At 30.7% G+C, this 27,409-nt stretch overlaps 1 protein-coding gene across 5 annotated transcripts in view; it reads right to left on the bottom strand.

The window, feature by feature from the left end:
- Positions 1-11,245: 11,245 nt before the first annotated feature.
- LOC111634486 (patched domain-containing protein 3-like) overlaps positions 11,246-27,409 on the bottom strand; it is a 17,805-nt gene continuing 1,641 nt past the window's right edge. For 2 of the 5 annotated variants that reach the window (XM_023379265.1, XM_023379264.1), the window contains exons 2-6: positions 26,974-27,136; positions 20,389-20,906; positions 17,448-17,935; positions 17,041-17,373; positions 11,246-14,292 (exon numbers count right to left, since the gene is read on the bottom strand). In XM_023379265.1, the coding sequence (XP_023235033.1) occupies positions 12,959-14,292; positions 17,041-17,373; positions 17,448-17,935; positions 20,389-20,894 (2,661 nt within the window). In that variant the 5' untranslated portion in view covers positions 20,895-20,906; positions 26,974-27,136 and the 3' untranslated portion in view covers positions 11,246-12,958. Of the gene's footprint in view, positions 14,293-17,040; positions 17,374-17,447; positions 17,936-20,388; positions 20,907-20,989; positions 23,114-24,671; positions 25,454-26,686; positions 26,899-26,973; positions 27,137-27,409 lie in introns of those variants that run through there. The other 3 variants (XM_023379263.1, XM_023379267.1, XM_023379266.1) reach the window with 3 other exon arrangements.

Here is a 27,409-nt window from a genome sequence, read left to right as displayed (position 1 = left end):
TTTCTATTCCTAAATATATAGAATCTCATTATAATCAAGAATATTATTATCAATCATTTAGTGTTATCAAAATTAGACGGTTCAAAACTATAAGTTAAAATACGCTTACGAAACTGTTAATTTTGTAATCAACGTTTCTTTCAAGTAAATAAACGTTTAAACAGTTTTTTCGCCCTATTGTACTCAACACAGTGTGGCACGTTATAGCTTCATGGGCGCCCAGGCAAATTTGAATTCGGGGGCCCCCATATAAAGTGTTGACTGTAGACATTTTTCTTCGGGGAATTTTTTATTACAAAATTTGTTTGGAGCTCCTGTTTATGGGGGTTGCCCCTTTTGCCCATAGGATAACACGCCACTGACTCATCACGCGGCTGATAACATTATTATTTATCGTTATCAGACGTGAGATTAAAAGTTACTCGCTTTAATTATTGTTTATTTAAAGCACAGTAGTTTAAACTTATGGCATTTCTTTCTTTTAATTATATACTAGCTATTGTTAAAGACTGCACTGCAAAACCAACAGAAATACTTAATTAATAGTAATAAATAAATCTTCAAATTATACTTTTAATATTAATCAATACAATAGAATATTCACTAATTGTAGTACTAGTATCGTTTAATATTATCAATCGGTTATTATAATCAGCCAAAATGATTATAATAAGTGAGTTCCATTGTACTTTGAAACTCTGCGAAGCTCTGTGCCATCTTAAACATTCGAGGGAGCCCCAAATGTGTAAAATAAATAAATAAAAATAAAAAAAACTTAGTTGCTTCAATTCAGCGTTATATTTAGAGTAATTTTATATATAATCTATCTCAGATTTTTTATACATTTTTTTCTATTGTTATGATTAACTTATCTTGCGGAAGCCTAGTATATAATTTTGTTAACAATTTCCTATATTTCTGGATATTACTTTCTATTTTTATATATATATAAATTGCAATGCATTAAGTTAATTCCTATATTTTTTCGAATCATAAAGTGTATCAAGGTTGGCCAAGCCTTGTTACAATAGGAACACGAGAGCCGCATACTCTATTGAAACTGTATTTTATATAATGTAGTTAATGTTAAATGGTTAAGTATTATAATTAAATATACGGGAGCCTCAATAATAGTGTAGAAGAGCCGCAGTGTGGTCACCATGAATCTACATCTTGCATCGAAATTCATATTATTATGGTTACGCTGAGGATTAAGTACAAGTTGATCCCCCTATAACATTGTTGATAATTCCGTTTTATATGAATTCCATGTTGTACGAGTCACTTAGATTTTACAAATACGTGAGCCGTTCACAGCCCCGCACACGTATTTGTAAAATCTAAGTGGCTCATACAACATGGAATTCATATAAAACGGAATTATCAACAGTGTTATAGGGGGTCAACTGGTATTGGCTCGAATGTCTTCATTTCTTATAAAGACTTTCGAGCCACTATTTAATCCTCACGTGGGCACACTTGTAACGTGATGTTCACGTAACATTAGACGTGTCATTGTATGTTATGGATGGGAGGGAAGCATTCGCGCGTGCTTAACCCCTTGACACTATGTAATATTGTTTATCGTATAGTGTCAAGGGGTGAAATTAGGAGGTGGATATACAAGTTTTTAATTGTTTGTCCCTACAAGGAATGCCTTTTAGTATTAAATATAAAATATAGTATTGAATTATAATTAAATTAAATTAAAGACTTAACGATAAAACTAGCTTACGATCATTTTTAATTAGCACGTATTAATAAAATTATTTATAGTATAATTTATGCTTAATATAATTGAATTTTTAATTTTTATTTCATTCTATTTTATGGTTAATTAAAAAAATTAATGTTAATAGTATTTAAGGTCGTTGGTATTACACGTTAAAATAATATAGAACATGTTCTAAATTTAATTTTAAAAAATGAAGTTTAATGACGTGAATAAATTAAATTTTTCGATTTAAATTTTTGAGAACTTTTATTCTTCTATTGAATTGTTTTTTCTATAAATTCCTTTAAAACAATAAGAATATAATCCATTAACAATTAGTCAAGCACAATACAATGACGATATCGCGAATGGTTTGGTTCGATGGTATACTGCAATGTACCACATGGGCAATCTGTCAATGGGAATGCCTCTCTAGAGATCTTTCTATGAAAAACTTGGCTCTATTTACACATTACACACGTAATAAAATACCGGAAAAATCCACGTGACCAATTCATTTGTAAGGAGTTATTCCTAGTTCTTTAGTGTCCAGTGTTTTTATCTACTAAGCCACCAGTGAGCACGTTTCCCTTCAGTTTTATTTCGTTCTTTTGTATTGGCATACGATTCTGCACTTAAAATTTACTGTTTGTTCCATATACCTCCGACAATTAATACAAAAATGTAGATAATTTTGTGGAATAGCCACATATATAAAGTTGAAGAAATGATATAACGTATCTGTCGGTATATAAGACTCATCCCATTTTCAACCGTGGGGACGAAATGTGTCTTATACGCCGGAAAATACGATAATCATAATGTAATTTATATGTTTTTTTAATGTAAATTATACATTTATCGCACGCATTGTCTACAGTGTTCTGTTTTAAAATATTTTAAAATTATAATGAGCTCGCATACTTAAAAAGATAAGAAGGAAGCAAAATAATTTATTAAATAAATCAATCTGCTTTTTCCTGATTATTTTTTCTAAGTAACAAAGGCTGAAAAAATACTAAGTATTTTATATATTATTGATCTACTTTTTAAAATTGTATCTATTTATGCAACAGGAAAGAAAATGCAAATATGTTCTTATATGAATTATGTATTGAAAATTTCCTTAATCTTGTTAAACATACCGCAAACGATTTAAGAATTACAGTACCTGGTCATATGGAAAATTGAGATTAACAAGATGACTTTACACACGCAAGCATTTGAAATATATCCATATAAAGTAATAAAAACCACTCGATTATCCGAACTTGATGGGTCATTCTGATAAACGAAGTTTTGGATAATCCAGAAATTCGTTTATATTGGAGGTACATCGAGTGATCAAGTGTTGTGCATTTAATAATTCCTAGGTTAATTTTTTTAGTGAAATAGAAAGTTTTCTGTGTGAACAATTACAGAAACTTTTGGGGTATGTCCCAGATACGTTAGGCTCCGTCCCTCACCACCCGACCGCTCATCCACTGTGAGCCTGATCGAATCCATGTGTAGACATTTCTTCTGTATGAGAGATGTGATGAAACGTTTCATCTGGGAAATATCTTATGAAAAAATATAAGTTCGTTATTGAAGAATTACAAGTCTCAGGATGACGCAGTACCCTTTTAGTACCCACAGACAAATGTTAATTTAATAAAGCATTATAATGTTTTTATTCCAAACAAAACAGAAGAGAACAGAACTTTGTTTTATATAATTTTAACACAAAATCGTAAATCGTATGGTGCCCACAACAATGGCGACGAATTTAAAGAACATGGTCCGACATATTCGAGATATCGCCCATAAAATGATTCTTGAAATTCTGCATATTGCTCTGGAGTTGATTAAGGCATTAATTATTTACGATTTGTCACTTGAAAGTTTATCTCTTGACAGAAACCTTTCAAATAACTTTTAAACGTTGCAATTTCCAGTGGCACATTATCCTACGTACAAAAAGAGCAATTGCCTGAAGCCCACACCAACAGGAAGTCCCCAAAACAATGTTTTATAAGAAAATATTCCCACAAAATATTCTCTCGAAGAAAAATGTCTGAAGTCAGCACTATACGCGGGTCTCCTAATTCAAATTCGCCTATGCCCTATGAAGCTATAACTTCTGTGTAATAAGGAATTAAAATTTAAAAAATTCTTTGTAAACATTCAATTATAAATAAGTCAACATACCGAAAAACTGACGAAATGACGAATTTATTTACTAATCTAAGAATGAGGAAACTGAATTAATTTCTATGCTCTCCTACAAAATATTTACTAAATATAGCAAAATGCGAGATGGCATTTGAATAGTTGCATGTTCAAACTAGACAGATAAAATTCTGTAGCTTTGTATACAAGTTTAAAAGTCACGTATGCATTGGATTGTGTCCATACACGAACGAGAAAATATTTGTTATTAATTTTGATTTTTTGATATTGTTGAAATGAGGTCAGTGTACTATTCGAACATTTATTGATTTATATAAGTTAAATATTTTAAATTAAAAATTCTTTTTTTTTTACAATTTCTAACAATGTGTATTCTATCTCTGATATCTCTACACAGTTTCCATTGTACAGGGTATTCCCGAAAATTGAAGTTCCACAGACATGTATTTGTTTTATTCTTTATCTTATAGAGGAGAAGGTGGTATTATGGAACACTGCAGGTATTATGGAACCACCCCATTTCGAACTGATAATAAAGGCGAACTGTATCGGAATGTGGCTGAACTGAACTAGGCAGACATCCATAGCAAGGGGAAAACCCGTTTTACTTCAGTTAAACAGTTGTCCGTATTTAATCAGCAAATTTGTTTTTTTCAAAATTCGCAAGTTTTGAATGCTAAGTGAATTTAATTATTTTTAAAATATAAATCGTGTAGTTGTAGGTTCACTGGTGCATGTATTCCGTTCCAGAGACTTAGGGGTACATATTAATCTGTGTGATGTTCACGTTTTTTAAATTTTGGTCTTGACAGACATAAGTTAATTCGAGATGGCGATGCGTGAAATACGGACCCCATTGGTGCTTTTACAGTAATATGGAACTCAACTCCTCCGAACTTTCTATTTGCAAGCAGACATTCCTCCAGAGCAATTTGTGAAAAAGACACTAGGTAGAAAGCCAATTCTTCCTGAGAATATCGAAAAAGAGCTGCTGGAATATATATTGTTGATGGAGGTCATATTTTTCTATTATAAAAGCATTTTTGCGATAAAATACATTGGAGTAAATAATTTTGTAATTATTTAACATTTTTTGTCCTTTCCTATTTGTTTTTGGCTACATTAAAGCATTTTTTTGAAAATATACAGTAAGGTTCCATATTACCACCCGATTTTCTCTAAGCCTACTTTCTGACTTTTTGTACAAAAGCCTTCAAAAACCATACTTATAGTTACACTAGCGAAAAATCCAATTAGGAACATTTAGTTTACTAGTTACCAGTACTTTTTGCACAAAAAATGTGGGTGTAGTTATGATACCTTGTTTACAATTCACTAAAATGTAATTGGGGTTCCATAATACCACCTTCTCCTCTACAATCATTGCATGTCTTAATCGGAAATTCAACTGTTTAAGTGTGATGTGCGCCACTCAGACCCTCTACGTAAGCACCTTTGGTCATCCAATTGGTTGTTGAATTCCTGTCAGACTAGATCGAGCATGTTTAATGTGATAGCCTTCACAATACAAATGATCCTTTTCTGAAGAACCCTGAGAATTAAAGCATTAGAGTGGGTAAGCTTTCTTGAAAGTATCCCCCACAAGAACAAAGTTACATGGAGTTAGGTCCGGAAATTGGTGTGGCAACTGAGGAAGTGTTTGCCCACCTCTGGAGTATGTCCAACATAAAGAGAAACAATAATTACCACTTTATACCAGATGAAAGTGGAACAGTCGAGTGATAAATCTTTGGATACAATACATCTGTGTCATTTTATCGTTAATTTATCAGTATAGGCATGAAATTTTCAAATTGCAGTCCAATTAATTTTATACCTAATTAAACATTTTAAAATATTATAATCTCAATTTTAAATGCACAGAATTTGAAGTTTAGAATACTTTTGCATAAAGCTGATGCCAGAATTTCTATGAAGTTGACACTCGACATTTACGATAAATTGCATCATACATTATTAATTTTTTAAAATACGGTACTAAATTATGTCATAACTATTTTCGCTTTTTATTTATTATTATATATAACTTCAACCTTGTAGAGAAACATAACAACAATTTAACGTGAACTTCCTTAAGTATAATGACTTTAATGTGAGTCACCAGGAAGTCGTTGACGTTAATGAAAATGTTCGATTCGGATAATAGAATTCGATTATAATTAATTAAACAATATAAATGAATTCACTGTAAAATATTTTGGTATTTTTATTATTTAAATAAAAATAATAAAAGTTTTTCTCGAAGTATGAGTAATAAAAATCACAGTTATTATTCCCTACACTAACACACTTTCCTTATTCTCTTGTGTAGAAAATGGTGAGCATAAACAATAGGGTGTTATCCCGCGGATAAAAAATACAATTACTTGTGGCCCCACCTACAAGAAGCCTCGAACCAATCTTTTATAAGAAAATATCTTGTCAAAACAATTTTACAGAAGAAAAATGTCTGACGTCAATACTGTACACGAGTCCCCTAATTCAAATTTGCCTGAGAGCTGTGCTATAAGAGTTTCTTTACGCTCACCAGTTGCCAAGGGAATAAAATACTAAATAGATTATGGAGTGGCTATATGAAGTTTTAAAATATTAGGTAACCAAAAAAGTTCTGTCGTTTTTTGTGAAACTACAAAGTTTAAAGAATGTTAAATGCAATACACAATAGATGTCTCTAAAATTCCAGCAATATGTTAATCAAGATTTAATGCTGACTCATCTTATATAAAGAGAAGCGGAAAGGTTATCTCTTAATATTATAAAAATTGACCTGAAGATGAGTACTCCAAACTCTATAATTCGTGCTTGTATGTTGTATAAGTTTAAACTTGGAAAAAATGCCGTGCAAATGGCTCAAAAAATATGCCAGGTTTTCGGACAAGGTTCTATCAGCACTCGCACCACCCAAAGGTGGTTTAGAAAATTTTCTTCCGGTGATGAGTCGCTTAAAGATGCGCCATGAGAAGGGCGGCCATATGTCATTAATAATCATGAATTACAGGCTGCAATTGAAGAAGATTCCGCTCAAACTTGTCAGATATTAGCACAAAAGTTCTCTGTAAGGTTTACATTTGCATAGTCTTGGAAAAGTTTACAAGCTCAGCAAATGGATACCTCATCAATTGACACCTGCCAATATTGTGCATATGGTGGACTGCAAATGGAATTGTTCACTATAAACTTATACCATCTGGCCAGACTATTACTGCTAACATCTACACTGACCAACTCCATCGAGTTCACCAATCACTTTTGAAAAAAACAGCCAGCTTTAGTAAACTGTAAAGGCGTTCTTTTCCAACACGATAATGCTAAAGACATCATGTTGCGCGTGTGACCTCTGATACAATTCAGACCCTTAGATGGGAACCTCTTTTGCACCCTCCTTATTTCCCTGACATTAGCCCTTCTGACTATCACCTATTTTTAAGCCTAGATAATCATCTGCGAAATCGACAGTTCAGAAATAGAGAGGTTATAGAAACGGAGTTAGAGAAGTTTTTCAACTCTAAAGATCAGGACTTTTATAAAAATGTAATTTATAAGCTTGTTTCCCATTGGGAAAAGGTTATTGAATATGAGGGTGGTTATTTTGATGAATAAATTGTGTTATTTCCTATACATTTTTATATTTGTTTTCTTTCGACAAAAAACGACAGAACTTTTTTGGTTACCTGATAGATCCAGTTTTCTGTAGAAAGACGACCCAGGAGGAACTCCTTCTCTTACTAGATTTCAAAAACTTTTTATTTAGAGAATTAATCAGAATACAATAATATTAGGATATAAAACATGGATATTGACACGACCAGTGAGGTCGGAGTGATGTAATATGTACGTTACCTTATCCCATCAATTATTTTCTCAATTACAGTATATGAAACAAAAGGATTTGTATTTGAATCATCTGAAACAGGATTTTCTGTTTATGTATATAATATAAACCTCATAAAAACCACCAATTACTTCTAATTACATTGACAAAGTACAGATATTAACGTAACAAAAACTGGAAAAATACGTACTTTTTATTTATCTAAATATATAAAATTACTTGTCCTGACTGACTAACTGAATGACTGATTCATCATCGCCCAGAGCAAACCGCTGAACCTAGAGATGAAATTTGGTACACAGTTAGGGTACGTCATGAAAACGCACACTAAGAAGGGATTTTTCGAAATTCCCCTGCGGGGGGAGGATTAAGACTTAACCGGAAAAACGGCTTCTACTGTACTATTTTAGATGCGATTTTTTTTTCAACTACATTCCGTCTTCATTGAGTACTTAGGTGTATTAAATTGATAACATTTCAGACATTGTTATAAAATATTTTTATCTATTTCAATTTTAAAAATGTTCGAACCATTTTAAATTCGAAGTTGTTATTGCATATTGCTTCGATTATAGAACGATTGTAAACGTTCCAGAAAATTGATCAAATTGAAAATAGTTCGTTTGATTCTTGGCAATTCTCTTCAGCGGTAGATGTTATATAACATTACTATGGTTATTGAAATATTGAATGTAAATGGGGTTTGCTTGCAAAACTTCCGCGGACGAAGTCACAAGTAACAGCTAGTACTTTTATATTTTTTCCACTTAAAACGTAAATACAGTCAAATCCGTCTTTAGATAAACAAGAAAAAAAGTATTGTTTAGAAAGGTTTATTGTTATAGTGAAGACTTTTAACGAAGTATCCCCTTCCTCATTAATAATTGTCAAACTTCAAATAAGAAGAGTCAAGTCGTCATTAAGTTCGACCCTCTTTTATCTCCCCAACCCCTNACATGAACTCACCTACACTAACATCCATACATATTGGAAAACCCCCTGAATTTGTTTATTTCTCGACGTTTTAAGGGCCCATATCTCCTAAAATGTAAAAATCTTAAGGGATCATTTTTTGACCGATTACAATACTTTTCCTCTGTTATATATAATAGAATATGACACATGATCCCCTCGACCTTTAACCACCAAAATTTAACAACATTAATTCCCTCTAATAAGCAAACCTCCATGCAAAATTCCAAAAATTTTCGACAAAAAGCACAGGAGTTATTAAGCTTCAAACAGGGTGAATAAAAAAAGTAATCATAATTACTGTAAATTGTAATTATTTTGTCCCCCTGTAGAATGGCATACATTAGTCTTGTAATTGTAAAGTTTTGTAGGTGTAGTGATGGGATAGACATTTATGAAGTAAAAAATAGTTACAATATATGCCAATAGGAGCCGCTAATGGCTATGTAACAACATCAAAGCCAGACATGTTATCTGGAGCAGTTCAAGGTGGACAATGTCGATAGATTATAACTTTTATATGAGACGAAGAAGAAGAAGAATCTGATATTAATAATGATTTAGATAAATCAGCCATGTTTTTATGCGCGTTGACGCACTTTCACATACTGCTACATCTATAACTGAACTGCTTCAAACCAATTTTTAAAAATTTAAAATTGTGGTGGCGCCATCTGTTGAAATTTTATTTTAAAAACTTATTATATTGTTTATTATTATAAAATGGAAAAACTTTTAATTTTGAGATGAGTTTTATTTTGAAAAAGTTTAAATACAACGTGTAAAATATTCATTAGATCTGACACCGCTCGAGATATGACACATGATCCCCTCGACCTTTAACCACCAAAATTTAATAGCATCAACCTCCCCCTAATGCATAAACCTCCCTGCAAAATATCAAAAATTTTCGACAAATGAATCCTCAGCGTATTCAATCCCGGGTCTTCGGGGCTGAGTAAGCAGGCGCCCATCAATGGCTGAGTTACCAACTACCAACTACTGAACGTTGGTAGTTGGTAGATGGTTCGCGCCTGGCCAACAAGATGTCCATGTGAAGTTTTCTGGGTTTTCTACACGATTTTAATCTAAATAGGGGCGAGTTTCCCATATAAACTCCATATAAACTTCCCTCTGTTATATATAACAGAACTGAAGCTCTGGCGATCGGTCAAAAAATGATTCCCTCCAAGATTTTTACATTTGTCGATTCGGGGAGATTGAAACATCGAAAAATGCAAAATAATTTGGGGTTTTTTTCGTATACAACTAAAATAAATGTGTACAAGTTAAGCAGTTTCGATGTATTGTATACATCGAACCATTTGTGTGTTTGTGTATTTTCGTGTACCGTTTGTGTATTTTCCAAAACCCGAATTTCCAAGGCTGTAGTTATAAAGAAATGATTTGTAATTAGGAATAGGGTAAATATATTAGGGGGTTACTTTTAAAGAAAGATCTGTGGCATGCTTTCTAAAGAATAACAATGCTTAAAACTTTATTTAATTTTTAACACTTATACAGAATAGGTTTTTTATCGTATACATTATTTATAACAGCTCTGGCCAACTTATAACAGGGTGTGATCGAGTTTCACCAGCCAAAAGCACTAATTGTCTACATTGTTCTTCTATAAAAGCTTAATAATCCATTTTTATAAAATTATGCTGAAAAACATATACAGTGGTGCCTCGTATAACGTACGCCTCAAATAATGGACTTTCCGTTCGGCAGTTACGTGAGGCGAACAACGGACTTTCTGCGAACAAGTGCGAATGATGTTTCCCTTCTTTTGCCGTTGCTAATGACAATCTGCTATTTTTATAATATGTTAGTATTATTAGAATATAATATTAGTATATCTGAAGTACGTAGCTCTCGTTGGGATTCGGCTTCTTCCCTTGTTTATTACGTACATCACCTCAGTGCAGGGTATTTACATTTATTCAAGTGTTGTGCAAATCATGGTTTCTAAAAAAAACAGAACGGTGATTTCAATTTAAATAAAGTAAGAAATCGTCAGAAGGAGTGAAAGTTGACAAAAACTTCCTTGTCAAATGGGGAGAGGTTCAGGAGTTTACCAACACTCATTATCCAAACAGAGCTGAGGCCAACAGGATCAATGATCTCTACAATGACACCCTTGCCCGTCATTTCCGACAGATGTTGAAGAAGAGAGCGAAACAGACCACCTTGGAACATGTTTTTCAAGAAGCAAACTGCCAAAAAACAAATAAAAACAAAGGATGGAACAAGAGATGACCCTGCAAACTCCGGTAGCCTCTCTTGAATCTGACTCCGATTAAAAAACAATAAAAAGAGACCTGCTGCAATGTGTAAAAAGTCTGTATCTGTATGAATGTGTGAAAAAAGTGTTCCTCCACCTCCTCACATCATCTGACTACCCGGCATAATTGGTGAATGCTCCATTTTCATTTTTTTTATGGTACAGTACGGTTATTTTATACTGTGGAACGAATTATATGTTTTAACATGTATTTCTATGGAAAAATGCGTTTCGTATAACAGACTTTTCACTTAACGGACGTGCACCTGGAACGGATTAAGTACGAGGCACCACTATACTTATATATTGTACAGTAATTAATTAACATTCTAGATGATTTTATTTTTGGTAAATAGGCCTACACTAAAACGTAAATTAAATGACACTATTCATTTTTTACCATAACAAAAACGAAATTTATTTTTTTCCGTCGAACAAATCATAGATTTTGCTCCTCTTTGGCTCACTCATTTTGCATTTAAATGCCAGATATATGCACTGCTATATGCATGTAAAATGCTTCAAATATGCATGATACATGTTAAAAGTGTATTAGACTAATAAGAGTTATACACTTAAATTTAAAGACTGAAATGCATACGTACTTCTGAGAGAAAATCTTAAAAACGTGTATTACATCACACTTTTTAGATGGAGATATAAACACGCGACAATAGGTGACATCAGAAATTCGAAAATTTAACGTCACAAAACTCAAATAACATTTATATTGAGGTTTTGATATCATAGCATTTAAGGAAGAAGCATGCGTGTGCATACAAATCCGGTCCTTAGTGTTGACTATAATATTTTAACAATATATACCGTTAATATAAATACAAGATGTGGCTCTCGTATATTTATGACGGGCTCCTGTATTGATAAAGTTTTGCCACCCCTGCAATATACTATAGTACATAATTGCAGTGTTTAACCAATCTTTAATAAACGTTGGGTTCAACACAAATCCTCGATAGAATTTAAGACGAAATTATGAATTATGGATTACAATACCATCTATAATAGTTTCTCTATACTGTGTCGACTCTCAGTCAACAATTTTAATACAATAGCTGTCTATAAATTACGTAACGCAGATGTAGGTTGGTATGAAAATAATTGGTACGATGCGTTACAAAGAGTTGGGGTGTTTACATAAATGTTAAATAGAAATAATAGGATTTTAACCCTTGAGTAACATAATCAGTCCTTTTGGTTTCCGAAGTTTCATAGTGAATCGTTGTACGTAATAAAATAATGTAATGTCCAATACTCCGTGCTGTGTATTATTCCTTAGTACAATTTTTTAAAAACTTTATCAAGGATAAACATTACATAATTTTGAGAATGGGTATGTGCGATGCGTTATAAAGCGTTATAAGAAAGTGAGATGTTAAATGAAAAGTATAGAAAAGCCTTACGTAACTTATGGACGATTCTTGTACATTGCTAACGATTTTTGTAATTATTTAAGAGTAACGAAAAATGACACATTGAAGCATAAAAGGAATTTAATACAGACTATATTATTATGTATACGTATATATAGCGCGTGATATCACCATATGCCTGCTAATATATTTAAAATTATCCATAATGATAAATGAAATATTTTCAACTTTTGACTTCCTCTTTGCATATACTTAGAGGATCTTTTAACCATACCCATCATGGATTTATCCTGCCCATAATAAGGCTGGGTGATGATAGATGAGATCTGGCGTATTATACCGCTAAAAATTGCCAGAAATTCCCGACTAGCACTCGAATCCTGACTCCCCAGAGCAGCAGACAGACACCAGCTATTCGGCATTCAAACGAAACATTTATTATATATTACTACTAATTTTTAGGAATAAAAACAGTTTTTTTTTTCGATATATTAACCTATAAAATACAATACGAAGTTTTCCTTGCACTAATTTTTCAGTAACTATATATATTGTATTATCATAATTGTTTAATTTTCTGTTTCGGTACTGTTTATTCCATTCATAAGCGAAACATTAATATCTTTATTCCCAATGTTATTTTCTGTTCCCTTCGATCTTGAAAATTTTTCACAGAAGAATAAAACAATCGTGTCGAACGCATTCAACATTACAGGCAAGAAAAATATTCCGTGAAAAAATGCAAATATCATTGTCAAAGATATAATTTTAAACAGTATAACGAATGCTTGCGATGGTGCTAGACCAAAAATGGCTACCGCTACTACAGAAGTAATACAACCTTGAAATATTGGATGCCCAGCAACCTCTAACGATCTTATAATCTTCTCGTTTGGGATTTTGTTTTTCGATATAACGTATGCCGTAGAAATATGAGCAGCGTAATCTACCGATAGTCCAGTTGCCATAATTAGGATCAACATAGCCACTGTATCCAATTGTACACCTAACAATGACATATAACCGATTACACCAATTAATATGGAAGCTATGGACAGAGCCACGCATATTGTACATATGATATGAGGTATAAAGAAGAAGAATATAACAGTAACCGTTAACGAAGCGATCAATATCGCCTGGATTGAACTTTCTTTGATTTTGATATGCTGATTTAGAATCACGAACCAGTAGTTATGGACATGAACCGGATACTTACAAGATTCGGCAATTTCCCACAGTTTGGATAACATCTGACGTTCTAAATCGAAATCGTTAATGTCTTTAGTTGCAACTAGAAATCTAGTAGCTACAATTTGTGTCATATTCTTATTAAAAACTACATCGTTCCTGTATCTTCTATAGTAAGGCAACTTAAGGAAAACATTAATAAAGCCTTTAATAAAATCTTCCGATTTGTTCATATCATAACCCCTGTAGGAAAACCAAAATTTCGTATCATTTAACGATGCCAAGTAGTATTTTAGCCACGAATCTTCCAAACTCGTTCCAGCCATGTGAGGGGCATTTGCAAACTTATCGACAATTCCCAAAACGTCCTTTTGTACTTGAGGATCAGAATAATCTAAAGTTTTATTTATGATAATCTGTACTCCGTGAGGATACTGTACGAAATATTCGTAATGTTTTGTGATAAAATCATATCCATAGGAATTTATAGATATTGCATTCCTGTAATCGAAACCTTGTTTGAGAAATCGTAAGCAATAAATTCCTCCGCTGAGGTACATCACAAATGCCATTATAGTAATTATTTTAACAGCTGGAAAAGTAAGAGCTTTACCAATAAAATCTCGATAAACTTTTAAAAATATATTACTCTGTTCGAGATTTGCGTTTTCCTTTATCAGGCCAACGTGTAAGAAACGATGCAAGGCATTTTCTGTAAGAAAATATATTCAGTTAATAATTATTTAATGAATAATTAAATAAATTCAGTTTAAATTATGTTCTATATAAATGTTAATTGCTATTTGTTTCGGCACTGAAATGCAATGAATCTTAGCAAATTTGAAATCTAATAACACCTGTTTCTTTTGTCAAAGATTTCTGAAATTTTGCATGGAGGTTTACATATTAGGGGGATTGATTCTATTAAATTTTAGTGGTAAAAGGTCGAGGGGATGGGGAGATAGAGAAGATCATGTATCACTATAAAAGTGCATCTGAACAGATTTTTTTATCTAATAGCAAATGTAATAACTCTGCACGCTTGTATAAATGTTATTGACATTATATACTAAGATTACTTCCTATTATAATAAGCGCGTGATACATTTTAAAGAAGAACGATGGATGAAAAACGTCAGTATAGAGAGAAATAACAGATAATTATATATAAATTATCACAAGATTCGAAAGATAGAAAATATATTATTTTTCAATATAATTAAGGGGATAAATGTAAATTTTTTAAGAGGAAGACAAGTTTTTAAATTATTTTAAACGGTGATGTAATTCGCTGTTTTATATTCTGGTGTGACTTTTATACAGCTCAATCACTCTATTTGTTAAAACTAAAACTAGCTGAAAATTATGAAAATGAATTAAAAAAAAAAGGGTATGTAAAAGTATTTTTATATAAAGTATTTGGATTTTTTCTTTATTTAATTAAGTTACAAACGAAAATAGACGAGGAAAGAAACATGGTCAGGAAGTGCCAAAGATTTTTTTTGGTCGCAAATATAGCAATCGTTATTCTAGAACACTCATTTTATTCCAGACACTATTACAATCGTCGTAAATAATATTTCACCTCTTATTTCAATTGGGCATTTCTATAAGGTCTGTACGGAATGTGGTAAATTTAAGATAAAACTTGAAATATAACAGATGTAAAATAATTATTCGTAGTTGAAATTTTAAAACGAACTGATAAGTGAAAAATAAATAATTTGGAATAACTTTAGCAGTGAAAGAAAACAAATACGTGCTATATTTAGAAAGTTAGAAATATACACTGTACAGTACGTACGTACAGAACATATTTTGACTTTGTATATATATTTGTTAGGCAATGGGTTCCATGTCATTTAACGTATCCTCACCAAATTTTTCATGAATATTCTTTGAAAACCTGTAAAAGATATTGTGTGGAGGAGGTCCTTACCCCAACCACTCCTAAAGCTCACCCCTCTTAACTTAAATCCGAGTAATTTTTTGTGTTTTGAAGTTTCATTATTATAAATATTTGTCAACAATTGTATATTTTAGTTACTAAGACCCTCTCCCAAGAAACTTCACCATCCTTCATTCCCCAAAATTTCGAGCAACGCAGGGCACACACAGATAGTATTCAATTAAGCAAGAGAATGCAGAGATATACAGCGTGAAGTCCTCTCTTAACGTCATCGATCGGCTCTTGGAAACTGCAACGTTAAACGAAACAACGTATAAGGAAACCAGTTTTATCATAGGCTAATTGATATAAACAAGATATATTTCGGTTAATATCCATACAATCGATTGTAAGTCTTTTCTTTCTAAGACTTGTAAGACGTGTCCAAAAAGTAAGTACAATATTCCATTCCATAGATAAGAAAAAATTCGGGTAAAGTCTACAAAATAATTTTCGCGGGACTCTACAAGATTCCCCGCTTTATCCGGATAAAGCGGGGAACACTGCACAATCTCATGAACATCGTGGAAAAAGATCAGGGTGGTGGTATCATGTCGTGAAGCGCTTCACGTTTTTGCAAAAGGTGCCATTACTGTAAAAAGATACAAAGACGATGTTATGGGAACCTCGCGTGAGACTTTTCCGAGCTGTTATGAGTGCAGATGTTATCTTCGTACGCAATAATGTCATCGTGCATAAAGATAACCTCAAAATGAGCAATGTTCTGTGCTTCTAGGAGGCACCCCACGCCATATTAATCATTTTCTGTGCAAAATGATTTACAACAATGTTTCATAGTTTTTTTGCATTTTTTCGTTTGACTTAATTTAGATTAAATTTTTTGCTTTTCAATTGTTTTGTCTCATAAAGAATATAATGTTCTGCTTGCAAGTACAGTTTCACGCTATTTTGATCAGCACTTCTTTAGATATAGGCCAAAGTAACGGTTATGCTTATTTTTTGGCATGCGCGTGTGTGTGTATGTATATATATATATATATATAGGTACTAGTCATTTATTTATTGCAACAATATATATATATATTGTTTCAATAAATAAATGACTAGTAACTATTAGAATTTTTGAGGCATACAGAAAACCTGTCCAAATGGAACCTGAATAAAAAGAAAATTTGAGTAAACGAAAAAAATATTCAATACCACGCGATTCCGGTTTACACAAGTTTTACTGTATGTACTGTACTTTATTTTCTATTGCCTACAGGACAAAACTGTACAAGTATAAAATCGCAGTTTTGTCATGTAGGCAATACAATGCAGTTTTGTTCTGTGTTTAGTGTATTTTAAGAGCCACGGAAAAAGGCTTGTATTGTCCTTTTGCTAGAGTTTTAGACCAACAATGATTAACTTCATATATTACACTTAACCTTTAAAGAATAATGAAAATTCGAACTTTTACGACTAACAAATGACACTTATTTTCACAATGTCTCTGAGCATTAAATAATAAAGAAATTATTACACAATGTATGAAAGTAATATAATACTCACTGTATGTCTTCATTGGATTCACACCTATGCAAAATAAAGAATGGAGTTTATTCTTCTCTCTGAACCCGCTAAGTGCTAAGATTCCACCAAAGAGAGTAACTTGAAAAACATAATCGAAAAGCACAGATATCGAAGCATACAGTGAATAAATTTGTACAACTTTGTAAGGAGTTGTCATGCCAATTGAAAACGATACAACATTTGTCAATGATGTTATAGTAATGGAAATGGCAGCTTCGGAGTAAGCATCACTTATCCTTTTCTCTACTCTATCGTTAGGATCAGTTCGTCTCCAAGCCGCAAGTAGTACAAATGAATCATCCAGACCTATACCTGTAAATATACAAATTTTAAAATAAAAAATACACTTCTCAATTATTCTAAGAAAATAATATAAAAATCCATACCGAGTAGTAAAAATGGAATTGATATATTTAAATCTATGTATTCTGCTCCACATAGAAGAAGCAAGCCAAAAGCACCAATGACAGCAACAGTAGGACACACACAACCGGCAACTCCTATCCACGGTTTGCTGGTAACCCAATCCATAGTCATTGATGTAACTACAGCAAAAGCGGCCATTAATGGTGCAACAAAGAAGATTAATGGTAAGATCATTTCGGTATTTTTATGAAATTCGCTATCGAATGTACTCCCAACGAATTTATAGAAATTAAAACGTTCGGATTTTAAATCAGAGACGGTTTTTAAAAATTCGTTTTCCCATTTTAATGATATTTTGTTCCATCGATCCGAAGTATACTTCAATAAGTACATTAATCTGATGGCTTTGGCTTCTTTTATGTGATTTTTTTCGTCAGTAGTAACTCCGCCGAAATTAATTACAGGAAAGCTGACTTTGTTTGATTCCACAGTTGTATCGTAAGGGAAACTGAAATTAAGAAAAATCGAAAATTATAAATAAAACAACGATAATATAGAGTAATTACTTTCCCGGCACTGTTTTGTATAACAGAGAGAAAGTATGGCTTCCAGTCGATATATGACCACCCAAGATTTTTATTTTTCGTCTTAGGGCACTTTGAAACACCGAGAAATGTAAAACATTTGGGGTTTTTTCCTGTATATATGGATGTTAATGTGTATGTGTGGGGGCACGATTTTGTTCACTCTCTTTGAAGCTTAATAACTCCTGTGTCTTTTATCGAAATTTTCTAAAATTTTGCAGGGAGGTTTGTTATTAGGGAGACTGAACTATTAAATTTTGATGATTAATGTCCGACCCTACTCAAGATATGACACACGACCCCTCTCTGTCTCCTCACTCTCTCGACCTTTAACTACCGAAATTTAATATCATCAATCTCCTAATACTCAAACATCCCTATAAAATTTCAGAAATTTTCGACAAAAGGCATGAGTTATTAAGCTTTAAAGTGAGTGAACAAAATCGTGCTTCACACATGAACTCACCTACACTAACATCCATACATATTGGAAAACCCCCTGAATTTGTTTATTTCTCGACGTTTTAAGGGCCCATATCTCCTAAAATGTAAAAATCTTAAGGGATCATTTTTTGACCGATTACAATACTTTTCCTCTGTTATATATAATAGAGCCGGGAAAGTAAAACTGGCTTTCAGGACTGACATAATACTAGCAGTAGTATTATATGTGCTGCAGGTAAAAAAAAAAACTTAATCTGAACTATTGTAAAGTAAGAATTTCTATGTTATACGGTAAAACCTGTGTAAAAAGTTTGGTTTATTTTTGACCCTATTATAATATTATTACATTCACATAACATACGCTAATTGAATTCATGTCTGTCTGTTCGAGTATCATGTGACAAATATATATATATTTATACATATATTTAAAGGAATGGCTGAACCGATTAAGGTGAAAGTTTTCATTTATTCAGTTCATGTCATTAGTTTCAGTTACCGTGACTAATGTTAATTAATTTATTATATATAAAAAATTCACTTAATGGAAATTAAATGTTCATATCGCGTTTTCGTCGCAATAATTTCAAAATAAAAAAATCTAGAAATATATACAATATTAACGTATATAAATAATATAACATTGTTTCATTAAATCTTCTAACTTTAAATACATTTTTATAATACTTTTCTATTTATAAAAAAAAATCATTTTTGCTATTTATTTTCATTGTATAGAAGAATAAAACGTTAAAATTTTTATTCTAAGAAAATAAGACAAAATAGTTAATAATTAATAAAATTTCACTAATAGAATGGCCGAAACGATTAAAAAGTCAGCCTATCGCTCTGGGAGATCTTGGATCGAATCCGGAAAACTCCCAGGAATTTTCCAGGTGGCGCTCTTGCACCGAATATGGAGCGCCCTCATTGCGAGCATCGAAAGCGCCTCGTAGTGTCCAGTTTTTATTCTATTTCTAGTTTTTATATTAAAACTCTACATAAACATGAATTATAAAACTGTTTACAATTTATTCTAGAAAATTAATTAAGAAAATAATAAGATTTGTTTAAACTCGCTTCAGTAAATTAAACGTGAATATGTAAATAAATGCGACTGTTAATTAATATATTATTAACGAGAGATTATTGTGACATCGTCACAACACCGTGCTGCAATTTTTAATCATCTCTTAATTAAACAAAATCACGTGACTTCCGGTCCAAACCGAAATTTCGTATATAGTTAGTCTTGTAAGCTTTCCATATATGACTTTACAGGAAGAAAATTTATATATTTATTTATTTAAATAGAAATAATATATTAATAACTTATATATAAAAAGAAAACAATAAGAGATTTCTATTTTCAGCAATTCTTTCTGACTAGATAAAAGGAAATAAGATATAAAATGTCATTTACCAAGGTCAAGAAATTACATAAAAATTTTATAGTCTTACAGACCGATACGTTACGAGCAAACAGAACAATATATAATAAAACAATGCGCGTAGCTAAACATCCTTGTTCATTTACGTCATAAATGCATTTACCTGTTACAAAGATTACTCTATTACGACTTTTATTTGAATGAACCGTAACGGCGACCTGCATAAAATTCTTTTTCCTAGTTGTTATTATTCCAAGTTCGTTTCCTCATTTAAATAAAAAATTGAATCTTAAATAAAATATCTTATTTACTTTTAAAATAAATAAAAGTTAATTTATTTGATTAAAATAATTTATAAAAATAAATACGAGCATCCTCTAAAAGACGGGGCATTTATTTAATATACAAAATAACCTCCAAACAACGGCCTTCACCTGAGGATGACTTGTAGAATAAGATCGTAACTGTTTAATAAGCATCTTCTCAGTAAGATTTAGGTGTTTTGTGTTAATTAATATTGTTAATTAATAAAATATACTTACCTCATGTGAATCTTCTTAGCTCTGAAATCGTGAATCCTACCTACTAACGAAAGCACAAAATTATCGATACATTTATTATCACTCTTCAAGCACAAGTCCTTGTAAATGAAAGTGTGGTTTAAAGAAACTACAGTAATGTTTTGTATGACGTTATCGATATCACGAATTTCTCTAATATAATCTTCTCTTAGCATAGAACCTCCATCTTTGGCTTCCATTAGTATCATACCCATCCTCCCAAACCGCATCATTTTAATGATGTCGAAATCATTTTCGTCGGGTGGGAACAGTGTTTCCGCAACTCTCCTGTCGTCAATCGACCTTCCATTTGTTGGACACAGTAAATATTCCGTATCGTTTGTTAAAACGAGTCTAGTAAATCCAATGGACAACAAACAAACAACGATCGTTGGTACAAAAATGAATAACAAAGGATGCCTCCCAACACAGTATCCTAATTTTCGAAATTTTGCTGATATGAATCTGTTAACGCAGTCGTACTTCATTTTAATAATGTCCTGTTAAAGAAAAATATACTAAATTAATTATAATAATAAATAATCTGTTAAATACATTTAAGAACCATTGTTAAATCCATTACTCGATAGTGTCAGTATCGTATCAAAGCATGGTAATGAGCATTATATCACTGATACTGTTTCGATTAAATGCACAGTTCTTGTTTTAACAGTCTCCTTATAAACTAATAGGGATGCTTTTTAAATTCTTTAAACAATTATCAATTTTTCCTCTCCTTCACTTCAACCTAAAACAATGCATTACAGCGTACGACTGATAAAGGAACTTTTGTAGAGGTGTTTTAAGTTTTATTATTCTTATACGATAAGGATACTTTACCTGTATTTTTCTTTTATTTATTTAACTATTTAAATTTATTATTTATAGTGTACTGTGAGTAAGCTTGAGGAAATAATAACTTAAATTTTTCTATAGTAGCAACTTAAAAGTATGTATCAATAGTTATAAAGAAGTCTTTCAGTTTCGTCTTTAATTTAAAAAAATGGTTAATATATAACCTATTTAAATTGAATTTTATTATTCAATAATTAAGTAATCGTTTATATGGAAAAAGTAGTATTGTCATAAAGCTGTTTTATACAGCAATTAGCCTAAATTATAGCACATTTATTTATAGTTTTAATGGCATACAAAAATAGGCTACAAGATAATTTTTTACACCTTTTCTAAATACAATACAGTATCCTAGGCCTAAATTATTGACCTAGAGTATTGTAAAATTAGTTATAATGAGAATACTTTTAATAAATATAGAGCCGTTATAACTATAACTTACTTAATAATTATTTACGTGAAGTGTAGGCTGTTCAAATGTATGTACTGTACAGTACACTGAAAGGTCTATTTAAATAGTGCATTTCCGTAAAAAAAAACTTAGCACTATAATTCATTACTATGCACTTTAGCGCTGCAAACAATTGAAAAGCAGTTTTATTTGTGGGTTCTTATAAAGTGTGATTTATCGAGGACACGTTGAAAATTTGGGAATTTTGAAACACAGTATAACACTGTATATGAGAAGCATCACACAGAATCAATTACTATTGATCGTTGAACATACTGTTCATCGCCTTCTAGTTTTAGAAAGAGGGCCACGTTGTGCAAGTCTGTGTTAAACATCAGTGTCTTACATAAAACGTTTGCTGCTTGATTGCTTTAAGTGTAAACAACCGATATACAGTATGTGAATTCTTCTTGTTATTTTCTCAAAGTTGTTATATAAAGACATTCAGAACACTGTAATTAATAAAATATATTTATCTAAACTAAAGCTAACTCACCAGTCCTGTTTTCATAATGCATGAAAACTCTTAAAATTATTACATTTAAAGAAAATATTTTTTTAATAATATTATTTCCTTCTTCACATTTTCATTGTTTCTTTGTTTGTCTGTGAATAGTGTAAATTAAAAAGATATTATTTTTAGAAACTATGTTATCTAAACATCACGTTACTTTTCCTTTATGTCAAACAACAATGACAGTAAGATGAGACAAAACTTGACAGAAAAATAATGATATGTCATTAATTCTTACACTTATATGTGACTTAATTTCGTTTTAAAATAGTTTTAAATGTTGTATAACTAACCCTACGGCTTCTATTCTTAACGAGAAGCATATATTATTTATAAAAATGCTAATTTAGTAAATTATAATTATATAATATAGCCTGGTTTGTGCTAGAGTGCAACACATTATTAAAATTACCTTACTTTTATAAATGCTTTTGATAGATGTGTATAGAAAATCATCTATTTAAATATTCTTACACGTTAACTAGACTATTTAATGATAAATTTATATATTTATAAATAAAATATAAGGGTGGCTCAGTAAATAACCAGCCGGATTAACCAGTTGTGTTGCTGCTTTTGGTTGGTTATTTATTGATCCACCCTTATATATGTATATATATTAAATTTTTCGAGTGAATTTATGAGTTTCTAATTATGAAAATATATCATTACTTTTATTTCTTTCTGTAGAGTGATTTAAGTATCTCCGTAGAAAACATAGTACTACGGGAAGCATACTTGCCACGCGTATCGTCAGGTGTGTTAACATGTATGAGTGAGAGGAAAGTATTTAATATGCATTTAATTGCCCTTATATATAAATATAAGGTTTATTTAATTTTCCTTATATTTATATACATATTTTGTGACTTACCTAAGACTATAATAATTTTAATTTTTATTTAATTTAAATTAACTTTTATACGTTAAATAAAACTTATAATAAATATTGTATAAATTGTAATAATTTTTAAAGGTATTGTATTGTTTTATTTATTATTATAAACTCATTTAATGTATTATTTTAAGGATAATTTTAAAATTTTCTATCACTCAGATAAACTTAAAATATCATTATAAAAAATAGCTTAAAAAATCCCCTTTATACGCTGACTGCATTTTAAAGAGGAACTGTTGGGAATTTTCAATAAATAAACCATTTATATATCACAGGGAAATAAAAATAAAATAAAAAAAAAGGTAATGCGAGTACAAAAGAAAAAAAAATACTATAAATTCTCATTTATAAATCCTTAAAATTAATTTTTGTAACTTTTTTTTATCTATTGCAATATATTTTTAACTATAAAAAGTGGGTATTTTAAAGGATAATGTGAGACCTATTTTAGTGTTACAGCTTTAATTCTTAATATATGAGCAATAATATTACATTTTTAAAACATTTTTAGGTTATTGAGCTTACTTTTATGAAGCATTTTATACGTTACTAGACACTTATTGTCGTATGCCATTGTTATAAACTAGTTAAATATAATAAAACATATATACAGTATTATAATTCATTTATGCAAATTAGTTATGCCCTATTTTAAATTAGTGCAATAAATTTTAAAATAACTGTAATCATTTATTTTTTTAAAATTTGTTTCTTTTATAATTGGGAACTTATAAGAGGGACTCAAAAGACTCGTGGTATATAGTACAATGACGTCGGTTTTAGGGCTTTAGACGGAGGGCCTAAAGTTTAGAGAAGCCCCATTCTTTCAAATTTATACGAGGGGCATTCAAAAACGTCCCAGGAAATGTAATTAAAAACACGGGGATTACTTCAAACTCGTATAACATTACATGTGTTTCGGGGTCCCATTGATAACTTTTTATGAGGCCCACAAAATTCTCAGCCGGCCCTGACAATGCAAAAGTATATAAAATTACCAGATAGAATATATATATATATATATAGTATTTATTGAAAAAAAGAAGAAAAAAACCTAATTTTTTAACTCCAAAGTCGTGACAACAAAATTAAATCTATACCATTTTAAATTTTACCAGGCCACCACAGTTGTAATTGCAAAAGGCCCGAAGGCCTGAAGATCTTATCTATAACTTAGATACATTTTATACTAGTTTTAAATTAAAATACTTCTAAATAATAAAATATTTTTAAATACCTAAAATTGTTTTTAACCTTATTGAATGTATCTCAGACAAGCAAATATATTTTAAAGTCTACTCGGATATTAAATCTCATATAAAAATTACTAAAATACAGTTTAATTTGATTATAATTTATTACTTTACGAAGGATCGATAAGGTATACAACAATAGAAACATTGTATCAATTTAAAAATGGCGGAAGAGACATTAGGAGTTCTTACACTTCGCGTGTCAGAATAAAGTTATAAGTTTATAACACGAAAAGAAAATTACGTCTCTATCTTCTACCTTTAAAAAGTATAATAAAAATTCAATTCACGTACCTTATTTATCACGTTTTCAACTGCATAACACTAATGTTAATCTGTAAAGCTGTAAAGTCGCAACCGTTATGAAGGAAAATCCGTTATATATAACCGCTTATTCCTCGAAGCATCAATTGCCATTGCAATGACCTCTTTCTGTAACGTTGAACCGTCGAGTCTACGTTCAGTTGTTAAATGTAAATTTCCCTTTCACCTACTCGCTACTTCACACTTATCCTTTGTGTTGTGCTGTCACCGTTATCAAATCTTTTATGTTTACTAAGCTTCAGTGCCTTACAATTTGTTTTTTCTAATTTGTATGGGTCATGGCTTGTGATTAAATTACTCGTCCATTAAATATATAGCTGGATAAAGTGAGTTCAACGCTTCTGTTAATAGATACTGTACTGTACTGTAGTTGAAAAATCGTTGGTAATAGTTTAATTTAATACATTAGATGTGTTGTTTAGACATTATTAACGATAAATAATGGCGTTGTTTTAATGAAAAATCATCCAGGAACTAATTCGACTGTTGAGTAGTAGACTTCACCTTGGGTGGGCTTTCATTATATAATGTTCTTTCTTAGTAAGAATGACCTAAATGATCTTTATGGAAGTTTCCTGTATGCTATTTTTAAATTAATGGCTATTAAAGAAATGTTACTGAATTCAGAATTTCTGTTTATTCTAACTTGAACCTTTTGTGTACATCGAACAAATAATAGTACAGAAAAATAGGATAAATTTAAATTAAACGAAAGTTATTCTGTTTTTAAAAATCGATTTAATAAAAGTACGTCAATTTTAAGGATAGAAATTAATATTTTAAAATAATTCTTTATACGTATTACAATTATATAAAGCAACTGACAAGAATTTCCCTATCAAATCATTAAAATAAACATTGTAAAAACCTATTTTTCTTTATATATTCCTGGTTATTGACTTATAATTTATAATACTTAATACATATCCGATAATATATGATTTTATAAAAAAATTAGAATATTGTAAACAAGAATATAAAATGTGTTAATCTAAAAGATTGCTGATACTAACAAATGTTTAGAATGCTTCCATATGCTTTCAAATTAAATTAATGTTTGTTTTATTATTTATTACTATTAAAATAATATAATATGCATTAGTAAAGTTGATTAAATTTTGGCATTTCTGCTTCATTTAATTTTACACCTTATAAACAGTATCTAGGCTATCTTACAAATGATTTTTCCCCCCTCTATTGAGAATAAAAACAAAACAAGTCACTGTGAGATACAAGTTTCCTTATCTGTTCAGATAATAAAATGTAGAAAGAATGTCATTGATATGATAATAAATTTAAAATATGTCGCAAAAGCAAAAGTAAGTACAGGCAATCTTTCAACAACGACCCATTCTACACAGCTGTCGTGCTTTCAGGAACTTTTTTTTGGACAAAAATGCATATAAAATAACCTCTTATGACGGTCATTGTTCGGAAATTTGAATGTATAAAATCGCACTAAATCCATGAGTTACCTATTGATAATACAGATTAAACTTATTAAATATATATATAAAGAATATCAGGCAATTGTTATAGTATGTACACTATCTAAAAGACAGTTTACAATGTACTGTAAGATACATCTAATGAGAATGTAAGTATTCATATATTGTACAGTAGTAATTGTAATCTTTGCTATTTTCGTTTATTCGAACAACAGTACATTTTTAAAGGTTCAGTGCACTGTCAAAGTGAAAAAAAATCTCTAAGTACATATCTTTCTTTCTGTACACCAAGCGAATACGTATGCCTAATTAATGTACAATTGCATAAAATACAGGACAAAGATACGTTCTATAAGTTTTGTATCTTTGCTGATTTAAAATCTACAATGAAATTGTTTCGGGAGACGTTTAAGATCCAGAATCTCAATTGTTTTGATAACAGGAAAATGTAACTTAGTAAATTTTTTTTTTTTAAATTAGACCCTTCAGTTACTAGTTTCTAAGTTAATTAAATCAGTAAACTAAGATATTACTTACGGAATTAGTTAACAACCTTATTAGATTTAGAGATCGTATTCGTGACTGCATCCACCACGATTCTAATACGAAACTCGACTTCAAAAATTAGAACATGTTCTTTAATAAATAATATATATATATAAAAGAAATTCTATAATGTATAATTAAGTTATTCAGTTTTATTGTTTCGTAATTACTAAAAATAAGTGACGTTTATTCTTGAAGTAATGAAGAATTAATATAATAATTCTTACACGATAGATGACATTAAAAAAGAAATTATGTAATTACATTGACTGACTTACCTGAAAAGATTTCCTTAAAAATTCTACTGAAGTAAGAACGTCATGGAAATAATTTTAGTTACAGGCATCACCTTTGTGTTTAGAAATACAATGGTTTGTATCCTCCGAGGCCAATCATTGCGGTACTCAAAGCACGAATAGACACATATCACTTGGAATCAACCTAAAACAATTGTTGAAGGAAAGAATATAATGGTTCCTTCTATTTCCGTGCGTAAATTCATTTTATTAACAATATAATTATATACCTTTCGTGTATCAGTCAATATTCTATGTGATTGCCAAGCGTATTTGACGTAAAATACTTTCGAGTGTTTTCCTCTTTACTTACTTTTTAAATTAAAGTAGGTCATTCAACTAAGATTGATCATTTTCATTTACTAAATTATTTTTATGAGTACAAAGAAATATTCGATTTATAAATTTTATTATTGAT

This window comes from Centruroides sculpturatus, unplaced genomic scaffold (genome assembly GCF_000671375.1).
Source record: "Centruroides sculpturatus isolate CEXI.00-Female unplaced genomic scaffold, Cexi_2.0 scaffold710, whole genome shotgun sequence".
In the NCBI taxonomy this organism is placed as follows: Eukaryota; Metazoa; Arthropoda; class Arachnida; order Scorpiones; family Buthidae; genus Centruroides; species Centruroides sculpturatus.
The sequence above is the reverse complement of the archived record's forward strand: the minus strand, read 5'-3'. Positions and strand labels throughout refer to the sequence as shown.